Source organism: Montipora capricornis, chromosome 9 (genome assembly GCF_036669925.1).
Source record: "Montipora capricornis isolate CH-2021 chromosome 9, ASM3666992v2, whole genome shotgun sequence".
Taxonomy (NCBI): Eukaryota; Metazoa; Cnidaria; class Anthozoa; order Scleractinia; family Acroporidae; genus Montipora; species Montipora capricornis.
Window position 1 is genome coordinate 27,864,811 of NC_090891.1, and position 21,880 is coordinate 27,886,690.

At 39.2% G+C, this 21,880-nt stretch overlaps 1 protein-coding gene and 1 long non-coding RNA gene across 2 annotated transcripts in view; one reads left to right on the forward strand and one right to left on the reverse strand.

Moving 5' to 3' along the window:
• Positions 1-21,880, forward strand: part of LOC138015150 (uncharacterized) — a 154,183-nt gene that overhangs the window by 93,172 nt on the left and 39,131 nt on the right. The gene's annotated exons all lie outside the window — the stretch shown is intronic.
• LOC138016278 (uncharacterized) lies at positions 5,328-18,663 on the reverse strand. Its single transcript, XM_068863448.1, has 8 exons — positions 18,165-18,663; positions 15,588-15,700; positions 15,049-15,106; positions 13,357-13,484; positions 12,304-12,352; positions 11,346-11,527; positions 9,933-9,990; positions 5,328-6,197 (listed from the first exon to the last, which is right to left on the reverse strand). Exons 1-8 carry the CDS (start codon positions 18,661-18,663, stop codon positions 5,884-5,886), a joined length of 1,401 nt encoding a protein of 466 aa, XP_068719549.1. The 3' UTR covers positions 5,328-5,883.

A 21,880-nucleotide genomic window follows, 5' to 3' on the forward strand; every position in this document is an offset into this window, starting at 1 on the left:
ATGACTAAATGATTTGATGATTTTGCTGATGTTTGGTAGATGAGGGTTATAGTCGACTACCAGAGGAAAGACGATTTTTTTGTCTTTCGGTTTCGAGGCGAGTAAGTCCTCCCTGGGTAGATCTTTTGCCCTTAAAAATTGCTTATTGACTTCCGCTGGATTATAACCTCTCTCAACGAGATATGTCTGGTATTCATCACTACGTTGGTCAAATTTTTCAATGGTTGAACAGTTTCTGCGAATCCGGGTGGCAACTCTAATGGGATTGCCTTAGTACAATGCGTTGGGTGAGCACTGTTACGTAATAAGTACATATGGTGGTCAGTAGGTTTTGAATATACCCGTCAACCAATGAAAGTCTGAGATCTAAAACCTTGAGAAAGGTTTCAGATGATACTACAGTAAATTTTATGGTGGGATATAAAGCATTAATGAAATCAGTGAAATCATTAAGTTTAGAGGCACCTTGCGTCCATAGATCGAAAATGTCGTCTCTATACCGCCAAATTGTAGCGGACTTAGCCTTTTGGTCAATATCTCCCATTGCTAAATCAGCGTAACTACAAGCATTTTTCGGGCCCATAGCAGTTCCATGAATTTGTAGGAAATGTTTGCCCTGAAAGTTGGAATTGTTGTGTTCAAGACAGATCTTGACAGCTTCAACAATACATGGAGTGGATGGGACCTGAATTTCACACGAGTTGAGAGCATCGGTAACAGCTTTAATTCCCAAGTTGTTATCGATGTTTGGAAACATCGAGACAACGTCCCAAGAAACGAGAAGAGTACCTTTGGGGAATGGCCCATCCTTATTTAGATCTTCGATTTTTTGCAATAAATGAGTTGTATCTTTGACAAAAGAGGGCAACTTTTGAGCTAATGGTTTGAGATAGTATTCTGTAAAAGCTGAAAGATTTTCAATAGCTATCCCGCAACAAGATGTAATTAACCGTAAGGGGTTCCCTTCTTTATGTGTCTTAATTGTGCCGAAGGCTTTGCCCGGTTTAGGTTTGTTGTTAACAACCCAGTTAGCGATGTCCTTATCGATTTGTCCCTCGAGTAGCCACTTATTACTCCACTTACTGATGCTGTGAACGGAGTTGATGCTGGGATCCGAATCTAATGTTTCATAATGGAGTGGGTTTTCTAGCTGGCCAAGCATTTTATCAGAATATTCTGTTTGGTCAAGGATCACATATTTAGATCCTTTATCCTGAATTTTGATGACTTGTTGATCTAATGTTTTAAGTTTTGAAAGGGCCCCTCTCTCGTCTGCCGTGAGATTGTCAAGAACAATGGAAAAATTGCCAGGATTAAATAAATCGTTCTTTACCGATTCAAGAAACAACTCAACCTCCAGGAATTTAGAAACTGGGGCTTTCCACGATGACACTTTCTTAACTTTAGGAAACAAAGATTCATTATCTGCTACATCAGAGTTAGATTGATTGTAAAAAAACGTGGTAGCTCTGATACGGTGTTCAAATTTTTCCCAATCCTCTAGTAATTTAACTCTATTAACGTCACGTGGGACTGGACAAAAAGAAGGACCTTTACTAAGCAAAGATTTCTCGTCTTGATTGAGTTCCCGTGAAGAAAGGTTAATGGGGAAAAATTTCTCCCCATTAACTCTAACGTTAACTGAAGAGATAAGTTTTTGTATCTTAGCTACTCTAACCTTTTCAGAAAAACGTCTATTCCTATGTGTTGATGTCGGTGTGTTCCCTTCATTTGAGAGTTCAGCATGGTGTTGATTGCTAGGTGTGATCTTCTGATTTTCTTGATCTTTGATCTTTGTTTAGGCTTCGGTTCAAGGTGGCAATGCTTTTCTTTGCTTGATTCCAAGAACTACTGGCTGTTGTCTGGTCTTGCTCATCGAAGAGAATTTTTCGTTCTTCTTCCAAGTGTTGCTGTAATTTGCGAGTCGTGGTATCAGCAAAAGTAACAAGATCATTGAGAATGTTCATCGATGCTGTATTCAGATGTTGCTCGCATCGTTGTTGGAGAGCCTCATCTTTTGAGCCAAAAGCCAGGTTGAACTTCAGCCTAAGGCCTCTCGGAATAGAATTAAGTTGCTTACAGCGTGTTAAAAAACGGGAGTGATGTTGGAATCGTGTCAGCTTGTTCCAGGTATTAATGATGTTTTGTGCAGACTGGGACATCATCGGATCAATAAAGATTCACAGGCACTCAATCGGTGAATGAATAAGTAGAATGATAAAGATTGAGTATCCAACGATGATGCCACTTGCGAGGAGGATTCAAAAGGATACAAAACGTCTTGACTCAGATAAGTTAATAGGGAGAATGAAAAAATGAGTCGCTGGCGAACTTCTCACAGGTCTAGTATATTTTAATTTCGTGTAAACGTTTCGCCCTTCGGGCTTCTTCAGTACACGCTATAAAAACTAAAAACTAAAAATACCTGGTACAACTGAACTTGCGCTATTTATACAACACCATGAACCAAAAGGTGTAAAATGTTTAAAATTACAAAAAAATTATAAAAAATCAATAATATGTCATGTAATATGTGCGGTTGGAATTCAATAAGTGGACAATACGTGAGATAAGAAATAGTTAGCTCTATTCCGAAAAAGGCGTTAATCACCGGACATCGAAACTAATAATTAAACCCTAATAATTGAACCCTTTCAAACTTGATGACATCTTTCATTGGCAGAAAAACTTTTTATGCCCTGAGCGGGATTTGAACCCACGTCCCACGTCCCCCTGATTACCGGTTGACTATCCAGATTGGCCATGTAGCCAGCATGGTTGCTCTGATAGTGTAGTGGTGATCCCAACCGGTAATCAGTAATCAGGTAATCAGGTAATCAAGTAATCAGGTAATCAGGTAATCAGTAATCAATCGGTAATCAGGGGGACGTGGGTTCAAATCCCGCTCAGGGCATAAAAAGTTTTTCGCCCAATGAAAAATGTCATCCAGGGGTTGTCCGTCCTTGGTCGTTTCAAAAACTTCATTAATTAACTACATTTCGCTAAGGTTTGGACTGTGAATCCATTGGTGATCCTCCTGGGGGGCAGGGATGCGCTGTTGGCTAGAGAGACCCTCGTAACTTGTATACATATACAAGGGTCTCTCTGTGAGATTTTAAAATCTCACACTCTATCTCAGTTAACAAAGTTGACATTCCAGTTCACAGATATTTGGGAACTGCCTACCATAAAATGACAAAGTATGCTACAATGGTATGTGAATTAAAATAAATGGCATTACTGCCAACAAAATTCCAACCAAAACTATTTTTTGGTCTTCTTTCAAAACCATAAAATGACACAGTACTACCTCAAGCATGTAAACTAATGCTACGATGGTATCTGAATTAAAATGAATGGCATTACTACCGAAAAACTATTTTTTGTAATATACAAATTTGTCCTTTATCGTATCGATAATACACTCAGACGTCATCCAGGGGCATTATGGCTCCTGAATCATAGAATCAAAAAAGAATGTTAGTCAATAATATTGCCCAAAAATATCTACTTGAGCATAAATATTTTGATCTCATTACCCGAGAAGTAAACATTTTCAAAACAATTTATGAAAGCACCTAAAATTGTTCAAGTTAAGACAAATATTTTAAATTCTTCTACACATTAACTGCTGTAAAAATAACGCTTGCAAAACTGTGGCAAATTTGATGACCTACAAAATATATCAAAAAAGAATAACAAAATGAAAAAGCTAAAATTACTAAAAATATTGTCTTTGAGTAGAATTTCGATTATCCATACGTAAGTGATACCTGTTTGCATTGTTTTCAGGAGTACGAGAAGACCGAACTAGAAGCTAAAAGCTATTTTTGGGAGGACATGTCCCCCACCCCTCACCCCTGTTAAAAATGTGCAGAAATACTCATTCAATAAAATGGTTTTGTTTTGCAGAGGGGGGCAACAAAAAACCTACCATAACTTATGAACTCTTCTAAATAGCTCCACATCCGCGTAAAAAGAACAGTCACCAAGTTGTGATTGCTTTGACCAATCGCAACTGCTCCAAAACGAACGATCAGAATTTGATGTGACTACGTGCATGAAAAACATGAGGGCAGTTGTTTTTCGGTATCAATCGAAGAGCAAGTATACTACAATGGGAAAATCCTTTTTTTTTTTTTTTGGAAATAAATTGAAATTTGAAGTAGGAGTGAACTACCTCGATACAGAAATGGCGAGAGAGTACTTTTCCTTTCCGAGCCGTATCTGGATCAGACTGGTAACCAAACTCACCATACCATAGTAAGCAAGGGTGTTACTATGAATAACCAACAAAACGCTATTAAGTGAGGCTATGATCTTCGCAGTTATGAGCGCAATTTTTGCAATTGCGTAGAGAAGCCTGAAAAGTTCAGGACTTCAACGGGGTTTGACCTCGCGATTCCGGTGCGACGCTCTAACCAACTGAGCTATGAAGCCACTGAGCTGGTCATTTGTGGGTTCTAATGGTCCCGTGAGGAATGAATCAATGATGAAATGGTATATGAAATGAATCATATATGAACTGCGGATATGAAATCAAGTGAAGCTATGATCTTCGCAGTTATGAGCGCAATTTTTGCAATTGCGTAGAGAAGCCTGAAAAATTCAGGACTCCAACGGGGTTTGAACCCGTGACCTCGCGATTCCGGTGCGACGCTCTAACCAACTGAGCTATGAAGCCACTGACGTTGGGAGCTGGTCATTTGTGGGTTCTAATGGTCCCGTGAGGAATGGATCAATGATGAAATGGTATATGAAATCGATCATATATGATCTGCGGATATGAAATCAAGTGAAGCTATGATCTTCGCAGTTACGAGCGCAATTTTTGCAATTGCGTAGAGAAGCCTGAAAAATTCAGGACTTCAACGGGGTTTGAACCCGTGACCTCGCGATTCCGGTGCGACGCTCTAACCAACTGAGCTATAAAGCCACTGACGCTGGGAGCTGGTCATTTGTGGGTTCTAATGGCTCCGTGAGGAATGATCAATGATGAAATGGTATATGAAATGAATCATATCGGATATGAAATCAAGTGAAGCTATGATCTTCGCAGTTATGAGCGCAATGTTTGCAATTGCGTAGAGAAGCCTGAAAAATTCAGGACTTCAACGGGGTTTGAACCCGTGACCTCGCGATTCCGGTGCGACGCTCTAACCAACTGAGCTATGAAGCCACTGACGTTAGGAGCTGGTCATTTGTGGGTTCTAATGGTCCCGTGAGGAATGGAATCGCGAGGTCACGGGTTCAAACCCCGTTGAAGTCCTGAATTTTTCAAGCTTCTCTACGCAATTGCAAAAATTGCGCTCATAACTGCGAAGATCATAGCTTCACTTGATTTCATATCCGCAGATCATATATGATTCATTTCATATACCATTTCATCATTGATCCATTCCTCACGGGACCATTAGAACCCACCAGCTCCCAACGTCAGTGGCCTCATAGCTCAGTTGGTTAGAGCGTCGCACCGGAATCGCGAGGTCACGGGTTCAAACCCTGTTGGAATCCTGAATTTTTCAGGCTTCTCTACGCAATTGCAAAAATTGCGCTCATAACTGCGAAGATCATAGCTTCACTTGATTTCATATCCGCAGTTCATATATGATTCATTTCATATACCATTTCATCATTAAAACACTATTATTATGGTAAAATACCCATTTGTAAGTAAAGCCTATTAACCAAAAATCAATAAAATTGTAGTTAAAAATACTATAAGCTACCATGCTTTAGTTAGCAATACTACATGCTAATAATATCAAAATGGCTCGTACCAGATAGGAAAATGTACTATCACAAATGTCTATGTCTACGAAAGTCAATCAATTACGTTACTTCAAAAAAATGTAAAACGAAAAAGAGAAGTGTATTAACTTTTCAAACAATAACTTCTGGTGAATCGTAGGCCCTCAGCAAGTTGGAGACATCTTTCCGCTTTGCTTTTTCTTCTACCACCGTTGCAAACTCCTCTACTGTAAGATCTGGATCCCCAGCAACAATATTCTCAATCAAAGCTCTAGATGGACCCCCATCAGATTTCTCCAAAACGGATTTTATCTTGTAATGTGTAAAGCCGTAATGTTCAGCAACGACTCTGTAATTACCGCGACCAGGAACAGGTGTATCCAAACAATAGCATATTTCATCCAGGGTATCGATTTTATCGAGGAGACTTTCCAAATGCTTCGAGTCTGAAAAAGGAAGGAATGTGCATGATCGTCACCTTCTTACGCGGCATTGTAATGTCTGTATTCCAGATTGTAAACAGGAAAGAGGAAAAGAACCAGGCATGCCATCAATTCTCAAGTAGCATAGCTATAGCTTACACAGGCAACTCACTGTACACTACAGACATGACAACCAGCAAAATCACTCGTAATACGAGGGGCAACTGAAAACACTGCAACTACTGATTTCGTGCTAGGAGTATAACAGCGACTGACTCACATGCGGAGCAGGGTGGAGTGATCGGGGAGAAATCAATAAAAATGAACGGGATGCCTGCATGGAATTTTAAAATGTGCGCCATCAAGAAAAACACACAGCTGTGCTGTGACTAGAGCTTTTTAAATTTGTCCCCTTATTTAGTTTATTATCTCTACCTTGCACAAAATGGTTACCACAATACGGTGTGATGAGAAATTGCTGCAGTCCAGCTAGGGATGTGACCCAAACATTTTCTCAGTAATTCATTTCCCAGGCTATATTTTTTAACAGTATTTGGCTTACACATCATCTCATCGTTTATCAGTGAACAAATGTTGCGATACGGCATCTACGTTTTATCTTTGTATCAGTGATGAGTAGAAAATTTAATACGTTTGACCACGTGTGCATGTCCTTATCAAAACAAGGATTTATCCTCAGTTTTTTCGAACCCTGAATCTTGATTTGGCCAAGGTTTGATATCACAGCACGGAGTCCCGCACAAATACAACTAAGCCGTCCGATTGCCGGATATCATAACTTTAATGATGAACGAAGACAATGCCCATTTTCGTTCAGGTTTACTTCTGTCACTGCAATAAGGGTTGAGGACAAAACATGGAGTACTACCAAAGGTAGCCGAAGCTCTACGATTTGTTTTGACCCAATGTAACAGCAGCGCGCGGAGCGTAATTTGAACATCATATCAACATGACCATTAATTTGCATCACAGGCGCCCCAAGTTCAGTGTGAGGGAAACCCAAGAAAAATATAAGGGTTTTTTTATGGGAATCCCGATAAAAGATTTGAGTAGATAATTATAAGAAAAAATTCTCCCTTAAAAAAGTTAACCTTACTGCCATTGTGTGTCGCTTCCTTCTTGTGTGGTTTTTTTCCACATGCCACGCGTTTTGAGCCATTTTCAACTCCTCAGTTGTCAACGGTATAATAAAATCCCAAGGCTGCACCATCTATTCTTGGGAGCCCACCAACTTGATTCAAATATTCCTGGACAAAATGTTCCCGCGGTTGCAATTCCACATCAGGATCAATTGACAAAGATTAAATTTTCATTTCAACCCACCAACAATGCAATAGCAGGCTTGCGAGCGACCTCAGGCGGTAGTTTGTCCACTTGATCAGAACCAAAAACATTTTCGGAAGGTGGATATCCCAGCAATGTCGGACGGTTGAACTTTGTAACTGGCTTTGTAAACCTGCTTTAACCGGCAAACTGAGCCCTAACTTCTCTTCTTTATTTAACAAGAGGCTACGGGTAGCCTACACTTTGTTCGAAGAATTTTTAGCCGACTTCCTTCAAGGTCACAGGACGTCACTGGTTTTTTTTTTATTTTTATGTTACAATGTCTTGGTAAATATCAAGTTTCAATTACGTGGTTCGAAGTCCACAGTCCACATTCCGTGACCCAATGATAGGGTTAAGTGCGATCGTGAATATTTGTTTACATTTAAAACTGTTGTTAACGGCATTGATTCCAATCAAAACCAGACAACAGACACTTTGCAAGTCTCTACAATGATATTTAAAATTATTTAATACATTTTCTTAGCAATACTGGGAGAATTATAAAATTACGATATCTGTTACCTTACAGGCATCGCGCGTAATCAGAATAAAAAAAGTCATTATCCAGTCAAAATTGGCGACGCTTACCTTCTCTCTCTTCCCATTCTGAAGATTTGAATTGTACCATGCTTTCTGCGCAGCAACTTAACTTACACGTGATTCATACTTGCAGCCAATAAAATTGCAAAATTTTCGGGACGTCCTTTAAGCTTAGGCAGAGGGCACGGGATACGGGAAAGTTAAAAATACACCACTATTTGTAACTACGATGAAAACATACCATCGACCGAAATGTCGTTTCCGGTCACGTACACAATTCTTTAATACATATTTCCCTGTAAATCTGTCACGTAGTCTTCCCTGATTTTGTGGTCATCGCGATTGCCTCTGAAGGAAGAGATGCCGACACTCTGCCGAGTTCGAATCCCACTTGCTTTGCCTTCTACGAGACAGACAAATCTTAGGCATGCGCAGCCAGTGTGCGGCCCGAAAGAAAAAAATGTAAAAAGTACAAAAACGAAGTCAAAAATCACATTTCGTTCTTTGAACAAAGTAACAACAAAGCACGTTTTCGCACGTTTACTGTTCTGCGTAATGGCCAGCGGATTATCTTTTATCAATTCACTATTTGCACAATCCTGTAATACAATCCGTTTTGGGGGGTTCCTTACATCAAAGCAATGGATATCCACTTCAATGAAGCATGACACAGCCCCAAGAGTAAATAACTTGTACAGTTTTTATGTAAAGAGCCCCGCCCCCGCCTCCCCAAAAAAGAAAACGGATTGCATTATGGGATTTTGCAAGTAGTGAATTGAAAATGTGGCTGGGCGCTACGTGGCCATGAACACTTGAACTCATTGAAAGTATATATACATGGGTTGTTGGCTGGATATTGGCCAAGTTTTTTTTTGCGTCTTATGGAACAAGGCCATTATTGGGGGGCAGTGTGCCGAGTGGTTAGGGCCTGTGCCTTGAGATTCGGAGATCCCGGGTCCCAAGACCGCGTTCTGACCACTCATTGAATTTGTTTGCGGTAGTCCCTGATTCAATTTCCTGGCGCACTTGAAAATAGCCAACTGGTTTGCCTCCCGCCAGTTGGGATTCTTAAAAATTGTATATATTAAATGCTCGGAGATATTAGCTACTACCTACTCTAAAAATCCGAGGGTAAATATAGTGATTATTATTATTATTATTATTATTATTATTATTATTATTATTATTATTATTATTATTATTATTATTATTATTATTATTATTATTATTATCCAGCCAGCTTGACCGAACAAGCTTAGTCAATAAAGGATTTATTATATGGGATAAAACACAAAAAAAAATGATCTTTGATCTTGCGGGACCAAGCGAGAAATCCCGAGCGGGCAGTGTAGCTCCATCTTGCCCGTTCGGGTAGCCAATCACAGCACGGGATTTGTCTCATCTTGCCCGCTCACGGAGCCAGTAAATATGGTTAAGGGACATTCGACTTCGAAAAATAATATTTTTAAATCCTAAACTATTTTTAAGAGTACTCCATGTTTTGTCCTCAACCTTTTTTAACCCGTGGACTCCTGAACCGCCCCCATTGACACGTAAAATCGTCTGGCGTTAGACACAGCAAAAAATCTATTAAGTCACTCCTAGGGTCAATTAGCCTGCGAACGCAGACGTATTTCCGGCGGTCGTTTTTTTTCGAAGAAACGACCGCCGGAAATACGTCTGCGTTCGTAGGCTAGGGGTCAATACGCATTGTCTGGAATAACAAATTCCTCCTAGCATTAAGAAAAACGTCAGAAATGCACCAATTAGCAGGTAAAATTAAAAGTAAAGGATGATTTTTTTTCACTCAGACGTAAGCATAACGCTTGTGCTTATATCTAAATAACACTTTGAAAAGATCCATTATGTTACCTTTATTTTTCCTATCTTGTTGTGGACAATCAACAGATGTGCTCTGTACTGGCTCCTCCTGAATAATGGAACGAATACTTTTAGTTAACTAAGATTATAATTAAAGAGACTACTATGTCTGCACTTGATGTTGTAGCTGCCATGTTGGTGACCGAAACGTTAAAGTGGTACTACGACCAAAAAAAAATTTTGTTTTTCCTTTGGATTTCAAAACTATGTTAACTAAACACTAACTCACCCAAGTTTTAAGTTCTGATTTTAAAAAGATACCTGTTTATTTTAGCTGGAATTTTCTTATTTATTGGTCCGCCATTACTAACTTCAATGGGTCGAGGAGAAAATGACGTCAAACACTCACTAGTTTAAGAATGCAATGCGTGTGTACGCGGCCTAATTAATATGCAGCACGGGAGTTTCGGGCTTTCAGACTTTTCAACCCGTGTTTTGCATATATAAAAATTGCGTTTACACGCTGAAATTTTAAGCTAGTAAGTAAATGACGTCATTTTCTCTAGATCCAACCCTCTGAGGTCCAATCGGCCAATTTTGAACGTGAGTAATGTCGGACCATGAAATCCAAAACTTACACTCAAAATAAACAGCCTTTGGATAAAACTCAAAGCTCGAAATTTTGACAGTTACGTGTTAAGCGAACACGCTTTCAAAATCAGAAGAAAAAAGGAAATGATTTTTTGATCATAGTAACACTTTAACTAATCCTGCTGAAACTCTACTATTGTTTAATGCAGAGGCTAAGTTCTTGCGTGACCTGGCCTTGGGGATCATGGTTGGGTTGTAAGGATTACTAGCCATGGGAGCGTTACTTGGTTTAAGGGCTGGCTAGTTTGCCCCCACTGGCAGCCTTTTGACATCCTTGTCACTACAGGGGCACCCAACAAGCCATTTTTCAAAATTCATCAAAATATATCATGGCCATAAAATAAACCAAAAATTAGTCTTCTTAGAGCAAGTTCTCTACCTGCTGGGAAATTTTTATCTGTTCCGCACTCCCACAGACCAAGAATTCCGTTTGCTAGCAGGGCCTGGCGGAAGTTTCCCAGCCAGCAAACAAAAACGACAATTTAATACATCGTACGCCAAAATGGGCGTAGCAAAAGGGCTAAGATCTAGCTTTCAGTTGGGGGGGAGTGGGAAAGAAAGAAGAAAGGAAAATAAACAGGGTACAATGACTTCGAATGACCGTCACAAAAAATAGTTCTCCCAGGAGAGGCGCGACCGTGAGGAGATTGAAAACAATTTGCCAGCACAACAATAATCTCTTTCCCAGCAACTTCCCAATACTTCTTTTCCAGCCAGCGATTAAACCCCCTGCGGAACACCTCCGTTGGGTGCCCCTGTCACTAAACCTCCATTTCGTGATGTAGATGAAAGCGGTCACGCTGAAGCACGTACTTTTTCTAACAAGGGTTTGCGGTCTTCTTCTTCTTCTTCTTCTTCTTCTTCTTCTTCGTCTTCTTCTTCTTCTTCTTCTTCTTCTTCTTCTTCTTCTTCTTCTTCTTCTTCTTCTTCTTCTTCTTCTTCATCCTGCTGATCTGTAGGAGCGGTTGTTCTTACCCCTTCTTCAGCACCGTATTCTGGTGTAAAGGAAAAAAAGATCTTTACCAGTGACTTCATATGTCTCTAGAGACTTTTGGGTGTTATTTTGCCAAATAAATCCGATCATATCATGCAACTGGGCCCAGGAGGCAAAACTGAATAATAGGTAGAGGAAAATATACCTTTGTAGTAATTAATGTGTGAAAAAGAAGCCGTGAGATGGGTTGTATGTTGTTACATGCATTACTGCATGAGAAAGGCAGCAAACTCTTCATCACACACTTAATTAAACGTATCAATTATATATCAAAAGTAGATTTATTCGAGTTAGTCGTTTTATGCCAGTGGTTTCCACATTGAAGCTGAAGGTCACGGCTGTCAATCACCTGGCTGTGACTGTATGCCCCCAATGAAGTACTTTAAAATTTTATGTAACGCTTTGATGGAACCCACTCATCATTCCACGCAGGTCTGATAAATGGGTGAGAAGGAATTTTCAGCTCACTTGGGACTATAGGATGACAGTCAAATATTTTGACAATTTTAGCAGTTGTTAGCAAGAACGTATGACCTGTGGCATTTTGTTGAACCACTGCCGCCCACTACCGGGCGCATTCCATTTAGCTCTAGTAAGGCAATTTATTCTTGAAACAGTGAAGCACTCCCTGTCAAGAAGGGTGTTATTTAAATTGGTGGGTATAAACTAAAGCATTCTTTTTGTTACTAGACTTTTTTCCTAATGGTTTTGGACAATTATTTGTTGGATGACCACAATTCCATTTTAATAAACCTTTAAAAAGAAATTTGATGATACCTTTACTTGTACTGTCTTGTTTTTGTCTATTAGCACACTGGTTTTGCAGCTAAACAAAGGAGGAAAGTAAAGCACAGCAAAGCAATGTAAAACTTTGTTTACACATGGTAGCCGATTAAGCTCAAGGGCTGCTATCTTTAGGGGCCTTGTAATTAGAATAGTCCAGTCATAATAACTAAAATTATAATTAAAAAGACAGCAATAATAATTATGTCCGCAGTTGATAGTGTGTGCAGCTGCCATGTTTGTGACCCAATTAAGAGTAATCTTCCTGAAATTGAACTCTAAAGTCGTTTAATGCAGACAGGTCTGTTTCAGATGTAAACAGAGTGACTGCTGCTTGCTAATATGACATTCTATGAATCTGAATTTCAACCTTTTAGCAAGAAATAAAGAAAAATTGGTTTTTAGGCCTTGAAAAGGGGAGATCGATTTATACAGGAGTAAATACGGAAATTATCCAATTCAAAAGGAAAGGACAAAAAATCAGTCATGAACTGAGGTCTAGTAACTCAAGGAGTTGTGACAAACTTGAGCAAATACCAGGTGAAGTCTGACAAAATTAAAACCTGTAGCTTATTATGATTTCCCTTAACTCAATTAAACATTTCTCAGGGCCAGATACTAAATGGAATACATGAGCTATCAATAATGTGCTATTGATGCACTTAAATGCATTTTCAAAAAGTTAACAACAAAAGAGTAGAGTAGAATGCGTGCATTATTTTCTCCTCAGTCAGAGCGATAGCAGCTGGCGGGATAGGGACTAAGTGCATGCTTGCCTAATTCTAGCAGTCACATGGAAGCACCTATAACTCCCGGTCATCTTGTATCGTTTTTTTCTTCAGTTTACTTGCCTCCCTTTCACATTTTACTTTTATTGTTTGTCAATAAGGTGCTAGCGTAGCTTGCTGTGCAGGCACTTGCCGGGCAAGGATTGCGCTATGGGAGCGTTACGCGGTCTAAGGGCTGGCTGGTTTGCCACGCAACCTCTATCTCGGGATTCAAGTTAACTCTTTATGAAAGCAGTAATTAAAACACTGAAGCACGTACCTTTACTAACAAGGGTTCTTCTTCTTCTCCTCGTCCTCCTCCTTTTTCTTCTTTTTCTTTAACGTTCACTTCTGAATCACCCTGGTGGCCGGTAGTAGCTGTTTCCACCCCTTCTTCAGGAACAGTTGCTGGTAATGTAAAAAGTTGCCCGCTGGTAAACTAATTGCCTGGCAGTTTTGAGAGTCCTAGACAGGATGTGTAAAGCCCGCAGACCAGCGGAAAAATTGTCCATTCAGGACGTAGATAAACCACCTACATGTAGAGTCTGTGAAAAAATTCCTTGGAACAGTACAAGACTATACAGATCTGAAGCTTTCCGTGTCGCGGTTTACTCTCCCCTCACATTGTAAGTTGTTTAAACGCGAGTCTCTGAGCCCATTTGCCAAAAGAACATTGTGGGAGGGCAAGGCATTACAAAGTATTTCAACACTGTTGATCGAGGCTGTAGCTCCCGAACTCAATGAGTAGAGCATCTCACCAGTGTTACGTAGGTCTTAGATAGGACTCTGGTTCAGTTCAACCGTTGAAATGCAACTAGTTTTCTATCCGGCCTTCCCACAGACGTATTAAGCTTCAAATATTTATTGTTTTAAATTATAATTACCTACTGTTGAACGAGAATTCGGTAGTATCAGCTCAGTTAAAAGGAATTTTGTCTCATTTTAGGGAGATTGAAACTATTTTATTAAGAGAGACACTTACAAAACATTAAATTTTCTACAATTCAAGCAGGAGATCCTCAGATATGAAGCTTTTTCACAGTAGATTTACAAGTTATATTTCCCTTTGCATGCATGTTGTATATAGTTTATAAATAATATTGGAATTGTGATATAACATATTTCATTTTATTTTAACTTATTTTAACTTATTTTCTCGAAACATTAGCTCTACAGCTACTCTGTAATCTTCGAGCGTAAATAAAGTATATGTATGTATGTATGTATGTATGTATGTATGTATGTATGTATGTATGTATGTATGTATGTGTGTATGTGTGTATGTGTGTATGTATGTATGTATGTATGTATGTATGTATGTATGTATGTATGTATGTATGTATGTATGTATGTATGTATGTATGTATGTATGTACCATATGTTTATGGTGAACTTATGACCGGGAAACGTCCACAGCACAAACTGAAGAAACGCTTCAAAGAAGCACACGAGAAAGACGTAGGATATGCATATCTGCTACCTTCACGACCTGCTGATACTAGCTGTGTTATATGCTCGAAGAAGTGCAAGACAACAGCTGGCCTGAAACGGCATATGGTCATTCACAAAAAACAATTCCACAATCTAGCTCTGTGAACCAGAGATAAGACCAGTCTAGAATTTCTCTCGATGTGAGCCAAACATTAGAAACTCATTTGTGTGGGTTCCAACATAAGCACAATGTTCCCAACACAACTGCGCATGTGCGCATTACATCGTAAATGATCATGCAATCCCAGAACTTATGTAAACTATGACAAAGACAATTTCCATTCGTTCAGTTTAAATCTATAAGAGCAAATAAATAATTACCACATAGTTTTTTAAAGCATTGTCTTGAATAACAAATTTCTCTTAGAATTGCTCGTGCAAACGTCCAGAAAATTGCACCAATTCTTGGATGATTTCTTGTTACTTAGACTAACCCTTTTTTATTGAAATTATAGTACTTCCAAAAGATTTATTAAGATACCTTTACTTCTCCTGTCTTGTTGTTGACAACAAACAGATGTGCTCTGTACTGGCTCCTGCTAAATAATGGAAGAAATACTTTAGTTAATGAAGATTATAAATAGAGAGACTAACATGTCTTGATACTGTAGCTGCTATGTTGGTCACCCAAACTAATCCTGAGAAACTCTGATTGTGTAATGCAGACACTTTCTTGCATGATCTGGACTTTGCGGGATCATGTATGGGTTGCAAGGATTGCCTGCCTTGGTCTAAGAGCTGGGTACACTAGTTTGCCCCCTCTGGCACCTTTTTGATATTCCTTTCACTAAACCTCCATTTGGTGGTGCAGATGAAAGTAGTCACGCTCAGAAGCACTTACATGTACTCTTGTCTTGAGATAAGTAATTTCCCTGCCTTTCTGGTCGTGTGATCTCATGCACGTAAGGCCACGTTTTTGTATATGTTTAAAAAAGTCTTGAGTTGTAGTTGTGTAATTAACAACCCGGCTGTGTTGTTTGTCATGGTCAAACTCAAAACTAACAGAATCATATAACATACCCTGTATAACAAGGGTCTGCTAAGTCCCTTTGGCTCTTCTTCTTCTTCTTCAACCTTCCCTTCATCCTGAAGACCTCTGGAAGCTGTTGTCACGCCTTCTTTGGTGCCACTTTCTGGTGTGAAAAAAACAAAAATTAATCATATAGAGTGTCACTGTTCACATGACGTCACAGCGACCATATTGGAGGAGTGATTTAATAAATTATTTTTTTGGGAAATGAACTCTGAGTATTTTTATGAAAATTCTTCTTTTTTGTTTTAGTAATGCAAATATGGCTGCACAATTGTCAAGAAATGAAGAAAAAGAAAAGTAAGGAAATGTGGGTGTGCTCACAATGCACTACCACTATTAGAGAGATTGATATACGTACATACCTGGATACTTCATTAATGACCAAGCACAGCCACAGCCACAAGCTGAATAATATTGTGCTTAAATTAATTATCAATAGATACAAAACAAGAAGAATAATATTATAAGATATTTTTCATAAGAATTAAAATTTGCTGGAAATGTTTATGATCTATAAGCCTGAAACTTATGATCATAATAAATACAACGTTTGATGTTACAAAGTGGGAGAACAAACTTAATGCCCTCAGATTCCTCAGTGAGTAGTAGGTTGCAACTGTGTTTCTAGCTGGCAGGAAGTTCTGCAGCCTTAATGCTGCAAGTTTCCAGTAACCTTGTTGACAAGTTTAAGTGTCATTGCATCAGCTCTCTCCTTTCAAAAAAAGTACAGAGACCAGATTGGCTTAGGGCCTTGTGTACAATATATGCAACAACTACAGTAGTTTGTTCTGTTCTGCCTTCTGTGATTGATTGATATTTTAAATATTTCTACATGCCTGATCTTCCATTTAATTTTCTTCCAGTTTCTCATTTTCTGTATTCAGAATATTAAGGATCTGGATCATGATTCTGTTTTCCTGGTTCTGGTGTCGGGATTCCATATTTTTCATACAGCAGGAAAAAATGGGGGTTGGAAGAAGCATACTATATATTAAGTTATTTTTGTGTGTATTATTGAAGATGTCAAAAGAATTTTTGGCCACGATTGTACGTAGTTGGCTTCTTCTTGACTCGTTATCTAACAGCTTGTCAAAAAGATTTTAACCTGCATGGTATTCTGGCCCTTCTGTAAGCTAGGAAATACTTCCTGTTTCCTCTTTTTAGAGGAATACGCCAGAACTACAAGTGGGGTTTCAATTCATAAATAAATTATATGTTAATTGTGATAACACTCACTGGCAGTTTCTTTCTTTCATGCCAACACTAAGTTCCCTTTATTCGTTTGCATTTAGGAATTATTACCTGTGTTGTTTACACGTATATCCATTAACTCGATCATATCATTGCTTGAATGGGGGATGTTTCCGGTCTCCACATCACTGTTACCTCAAGAAGAGCTTCTAGACCTCCTCCTCTTACACAACACGTAAATTATCACAAAAGCACCAAATACCACAATTACAAGGGGAGCAATGACCACCACAAAGACAACCTTATCACCAGTTGCTCCGGAGTCACCAATTTTTTGAGATAGTTGAGGCATCAATGGGCTTGGATGTGGGCTCCCTGACTGAAATTTAGTTGGTAAGCCTGGGACAATTGTGGCTAAAGTTGCATTGTTGTTGGATGTTGAAAATGTCATGTCTCTGGAGAATCCAGTTGCAGATGTGGTCATTTTTTGCCAAGAAAGATTTCGCAAACACCGATATCATCATATGTTGGAAAGTTACACTCTGAAACTACGCGGCGACAACTGTGGACTAACTAATTCCATTAATTTGCTTGTAATCGCATTATTTTTCGGCGGATCCAGGATTTAGTCAAGAAGGATTCGTAGAATTTGGCGGACCCTTTTCAGAACTGGCATGGGGGCATGTCTCGCAGGAATTCTCAGAAATGTATATGTCAAGCGCTACCAGGAATGATTATATAGTGTTTTCTCGTGACGTCACGGCGGCTATATTGCTGTTCCTAAACAATGGAACGGCGGCGCCGGCCATGTACCCAAGGAATCATATGGGAATTGATTTCTATTATCATGCAAATGTTTTCTTTTGTTTTGGTGGAAAAACAAGGTTACTGATCATGTGAGTGAAAACACTCTATAGGTTAATAGCTTTGTAATTCTCGGCTTCGTGCTATTATATTTAAACAAGGACTATGCTTGAGTAAGCGATGTATGTCCACTTCAATTTTTTTTACGAACTGAGAATAGACCATTTTACAGTTGTAGCTAAGTTACTTCGCCTGAGAATGAAAGCGAGGCTGCAGGTGATCCTGCTTTTAAACAAACTTTTGCTTTTTTGATGGCAAGGCATGTATAGACTAATTAGAATTACAATAACACAGTTTACACGATAAAAGCAATGAGGTCTGTATCAATGCAAGGTCGCCGGCATCCTTGCAGCCATTTGATGGCGTGGCTGAGTCGGCACTCAGTGTAACCGCATACCACTGATGATTGAAGTTCAGAAGATCGCGCGTAGATTAAATAACTAAAGGATCTTTGAGCCTAACTAATTGGTCAATTTAAGCTCTTCATAAAGAAACCATTGTCAACATACCTTCTGGCACCACTGGAGTCCTTTCCCCGGGATTTTGCCCAAGTTCAATTCCCATTGCAGGGTCAATCGCGGCTTCATTCCTGCACCTCCAGCATCGTTGCATCGATTCCGGGTAAAGAAAATAAAGAGTTGCCACAACGATCCCAAATAACACCAAAAACGATACAATCACTACTGCAATTAAAAAAGGTTCGTTTATCTCCTTTGGGTGATGGATTCTTCTAGTAACCGGCCTAGATGTGGTGGGATCTTGATTGGTGGTGGTTTCAGCTTGGGGCGATGGCGTGATAAAATCGCGACTGGAGATGCTCTGGTTAAAAAGCCCAGCCGTAACAACGTGACTGCTGGTAGTTTCAGCTCGGGACGATTGCCTGATAAAATAGGAAAAGATCTGGTTAAGAAGCCTTGTCGTAACAACGTGACTGCTGTTGTTTTCACCTTGGAGCAATGATGAGGTAAATTCACACACAGTGGCACTACTGTTAAAGGAACAGATCATGTTTGATCCTGCTCCCAATTTTCTTTTGCACTCCTCCTCCACTGTATGATTGCCGTCACCTCAACATGAGCAGTTGAGGCAGCCTTTTTCGTCATCGAAAGACCTACGATAGTTGTTTTTAGAAAATGGAAAAGGTATTTATTTAGTTAAAAAGTAAAGTTATAGTCTTTAGATATCCACTTTATGATCTTCAGACTTGCTCAGGCTACTACGAAAACCACGAGGTGCACAATAGTCTTTGCACGTCTGATGTATGACGTCATTCAAAATGGCGCAGGAAATGCTGACGAAAAAATCTCAGAGAAGGTTACCCTTGAAATCATAGGACACCCAGGATTATTAACTGTATTCTCCTTTGTAGAATGCAATTAGGCCCAAGATTAGCTTTAATGTTTAGGTTTCTTTCTGTATCAAGGCTCGTCTCGTTTTGCAAATCAGTGTAAGTCGTTAAAAAACATACTGAAATATTATTTAAGGTTGAATTGAAGTTCTTTTGATGGTAACATAAGAAATGAGCAATAAAAGCTTATCTCTTGTTACTTCCGAATGTCCATTTCTAAGCAAGGACCAACGTAACAAAACAGAAGCACGGGATCCTGGTGAAGGACCTCATCAGCGATTTAAATATTATAAAATGCTAAAAAGAGCAAGGCTTATATAACCGTGAAGGAATATATTGAAAAAGGCCAATATTTCGAAAGCACTGCCTTTCTTCATCAGGGTCTTATAAGCAAATGACTACGGTTAACAAAAACGTTACAATTTGAGTAGTGATGCGGGTGTGATTTGATACGGCAATAGAGATAAGGATTTTAACAGACTTAACGCATACGGTACAATAATAATAGGAAATGATAAGTAGATCAATTACTCGAGGGTTCGATTTATCGGGAGTCAACTGTAACTGATTTATTTTTCTACCCGTGGAATTGAAACACATACCAAAAACAAAGACTCGAGAAAATAATAGTTTCTCCGTGAAACTGCCGTGGCACAGAGCTAGTTACTGCAATAGTTACTGCCTTACATAAGAAAGGTTCACTCAATGATGCATGCAATTATAGACCTATTTCTCTTACTTGCATTTTATGTAAAGTATTAGAGAAATTACTTTATAGACATCTCTACACCCACGTGCATGACAACCTCAGCCCATACCAACACGGCTTTGTCGACGGCCAGGCGGGTCTCTCTAATCTTTTGGAAACAGTGCATGAGATCAATACTATTTTAGAGGATGGGGATGTAGTAGACCTAGTCTACTTGGACTTTCAGAAAGCGTTCGATAAAGTTCCACAGCAGCGACTCCTGTTGAAGTTAAAAGCATATTAGATAACCGGCCAATGTAACAACATTATTCGAAATTTTATTACTGGCAATGGCATTCCATGAAGGCGACGAATTATCCACATGGGAATCCGTATTATCTGGAATGCCTCAAGGTTCCGTTTTGGGGCCCTTGTTGTTTCTTTTGTTTATTAATGACATGCCTGCTATCACAACGAATACAACCACGTTATTTGCTGACGACTCAAAGTTAATAGGAAACGCACGATCACCTGCAATCATTCAGTCGGACTTACACTGCTTATCCCATTGGGCTGACGTGTGGCAAATGAAATTTAATGAATCAAAGTGCAGCGTTTTGCATATTGGTAAAGACAACCCTAAAAATAACTACATGATGGGCCATACACGCTTGCAAGTGCTTGAAAAGGAAAAAGATCTGGGAGTGGTTTTTTCAGCTGGTGATACCCTTTGTTGGGAGGAACAATTACGAAGAATGATTGGAAAAGCAAAAAAAATGACGTCATGGATCATTAGGAATGTTGTATCTAGGAAACCGGAAGTGCTGATACCATTTTACAAAGCTTTTGTCAGACCCCATTTGGAATATGCAGTGCAGGTGTGGGCCCCAACCGCAAGACACGGAAACTGGGGCATTATAATGGAAATTGAGGACTGCCAAAGACAGTTTACGAGGACAGTTGAGGGCATGGGTCTACTCCCTTATCGTCAAAGATTACAGCGAAGATTAACGACTTTACTGGAACGTCGAATGCGTGGTGACTTGATCGAGACTTTCAAAATAATCAACGGTTTTGTGGACTATGGTCACAATATGTTTGGGACAAATACAGCTTATCGAACTCGTAATCTTAATGTCACTTCTCATCATCCATTAAGATCAGCGCATGACTTCTTCAGCAATAGAGTTATTAAATATTGGAACCAGTTGCCACTACGCGTGCGAAATTCAACAAGTATTAATGCCTTTAAGGCTGGTCTTGACCTCTTTAAGTCATCTAAACCTGATTCGCCTAATGGATTCTGGAAATTGTCGGAAGAAATCTTTAATAGAATAACCGATAAAAGTGAACATGTCAATTATTTGCTAGCCAATCGCGATGTTGCCATGCGGCAAAATATCTTGTTTTAATAATTGATTTTGTTGTTTTCAGCATTTTCCTTGGATTCTAGCATTTGTAATAATACATTTTTGACTTTTATTACGTGTTAATAATAATTTTGTAAATAGATTTTGTAAATAGAGATATCCTGACGTGATATAATAAAGTTATCTTATCTTATCCTAGTATGGAATTTGAACGTTTTTGGTTACAGCGTCCTGACGAGAAAAGGAAAACATTCCATTGATTAGAACTGTACCTGTTGGGGTCGACACATGATTTCCCACACTGAACATTCGTTGTTTTATCGCATGGATGGACAACTTCCTGACCTTCCATGCAGGAATCACACTTGTTGCACTGCTGGATATCATCTTTGTCAGAATATGATTCTCCTGGTGAGCAATGTTCGCAGTTTATACGCGTCTCTGGGTCCAGTATAAAGTGTCCACACTCAAGGGAAAGTCCCTGACCCGGAGGACATCTCGGGCAATCTTCATATTGAATTGTGCCATCTCCATGGTGTATGACGAGTTGAGTATCAGTGCAAGTGGAATTTGCCTAAACAATGTAAAATTAACCGGCGAGTTAAAAGCCTTTAATTAGACCTTTTTACAGTTATCTGCTTCGTTACCTGGCCTTGAGATAAAAATGAGGCTGGAGTTGACGTTGTTATCGTACAGACCTCCTTGCTTTTTTATGTTAATGATGTTGATCTAATGCTAATTACGGTTGGAACTTACATAAGAAAAGCACGAAAAAAGGTCAACTCTAGCCTCACTTTCATTCATAGGCCAGGTAACTAA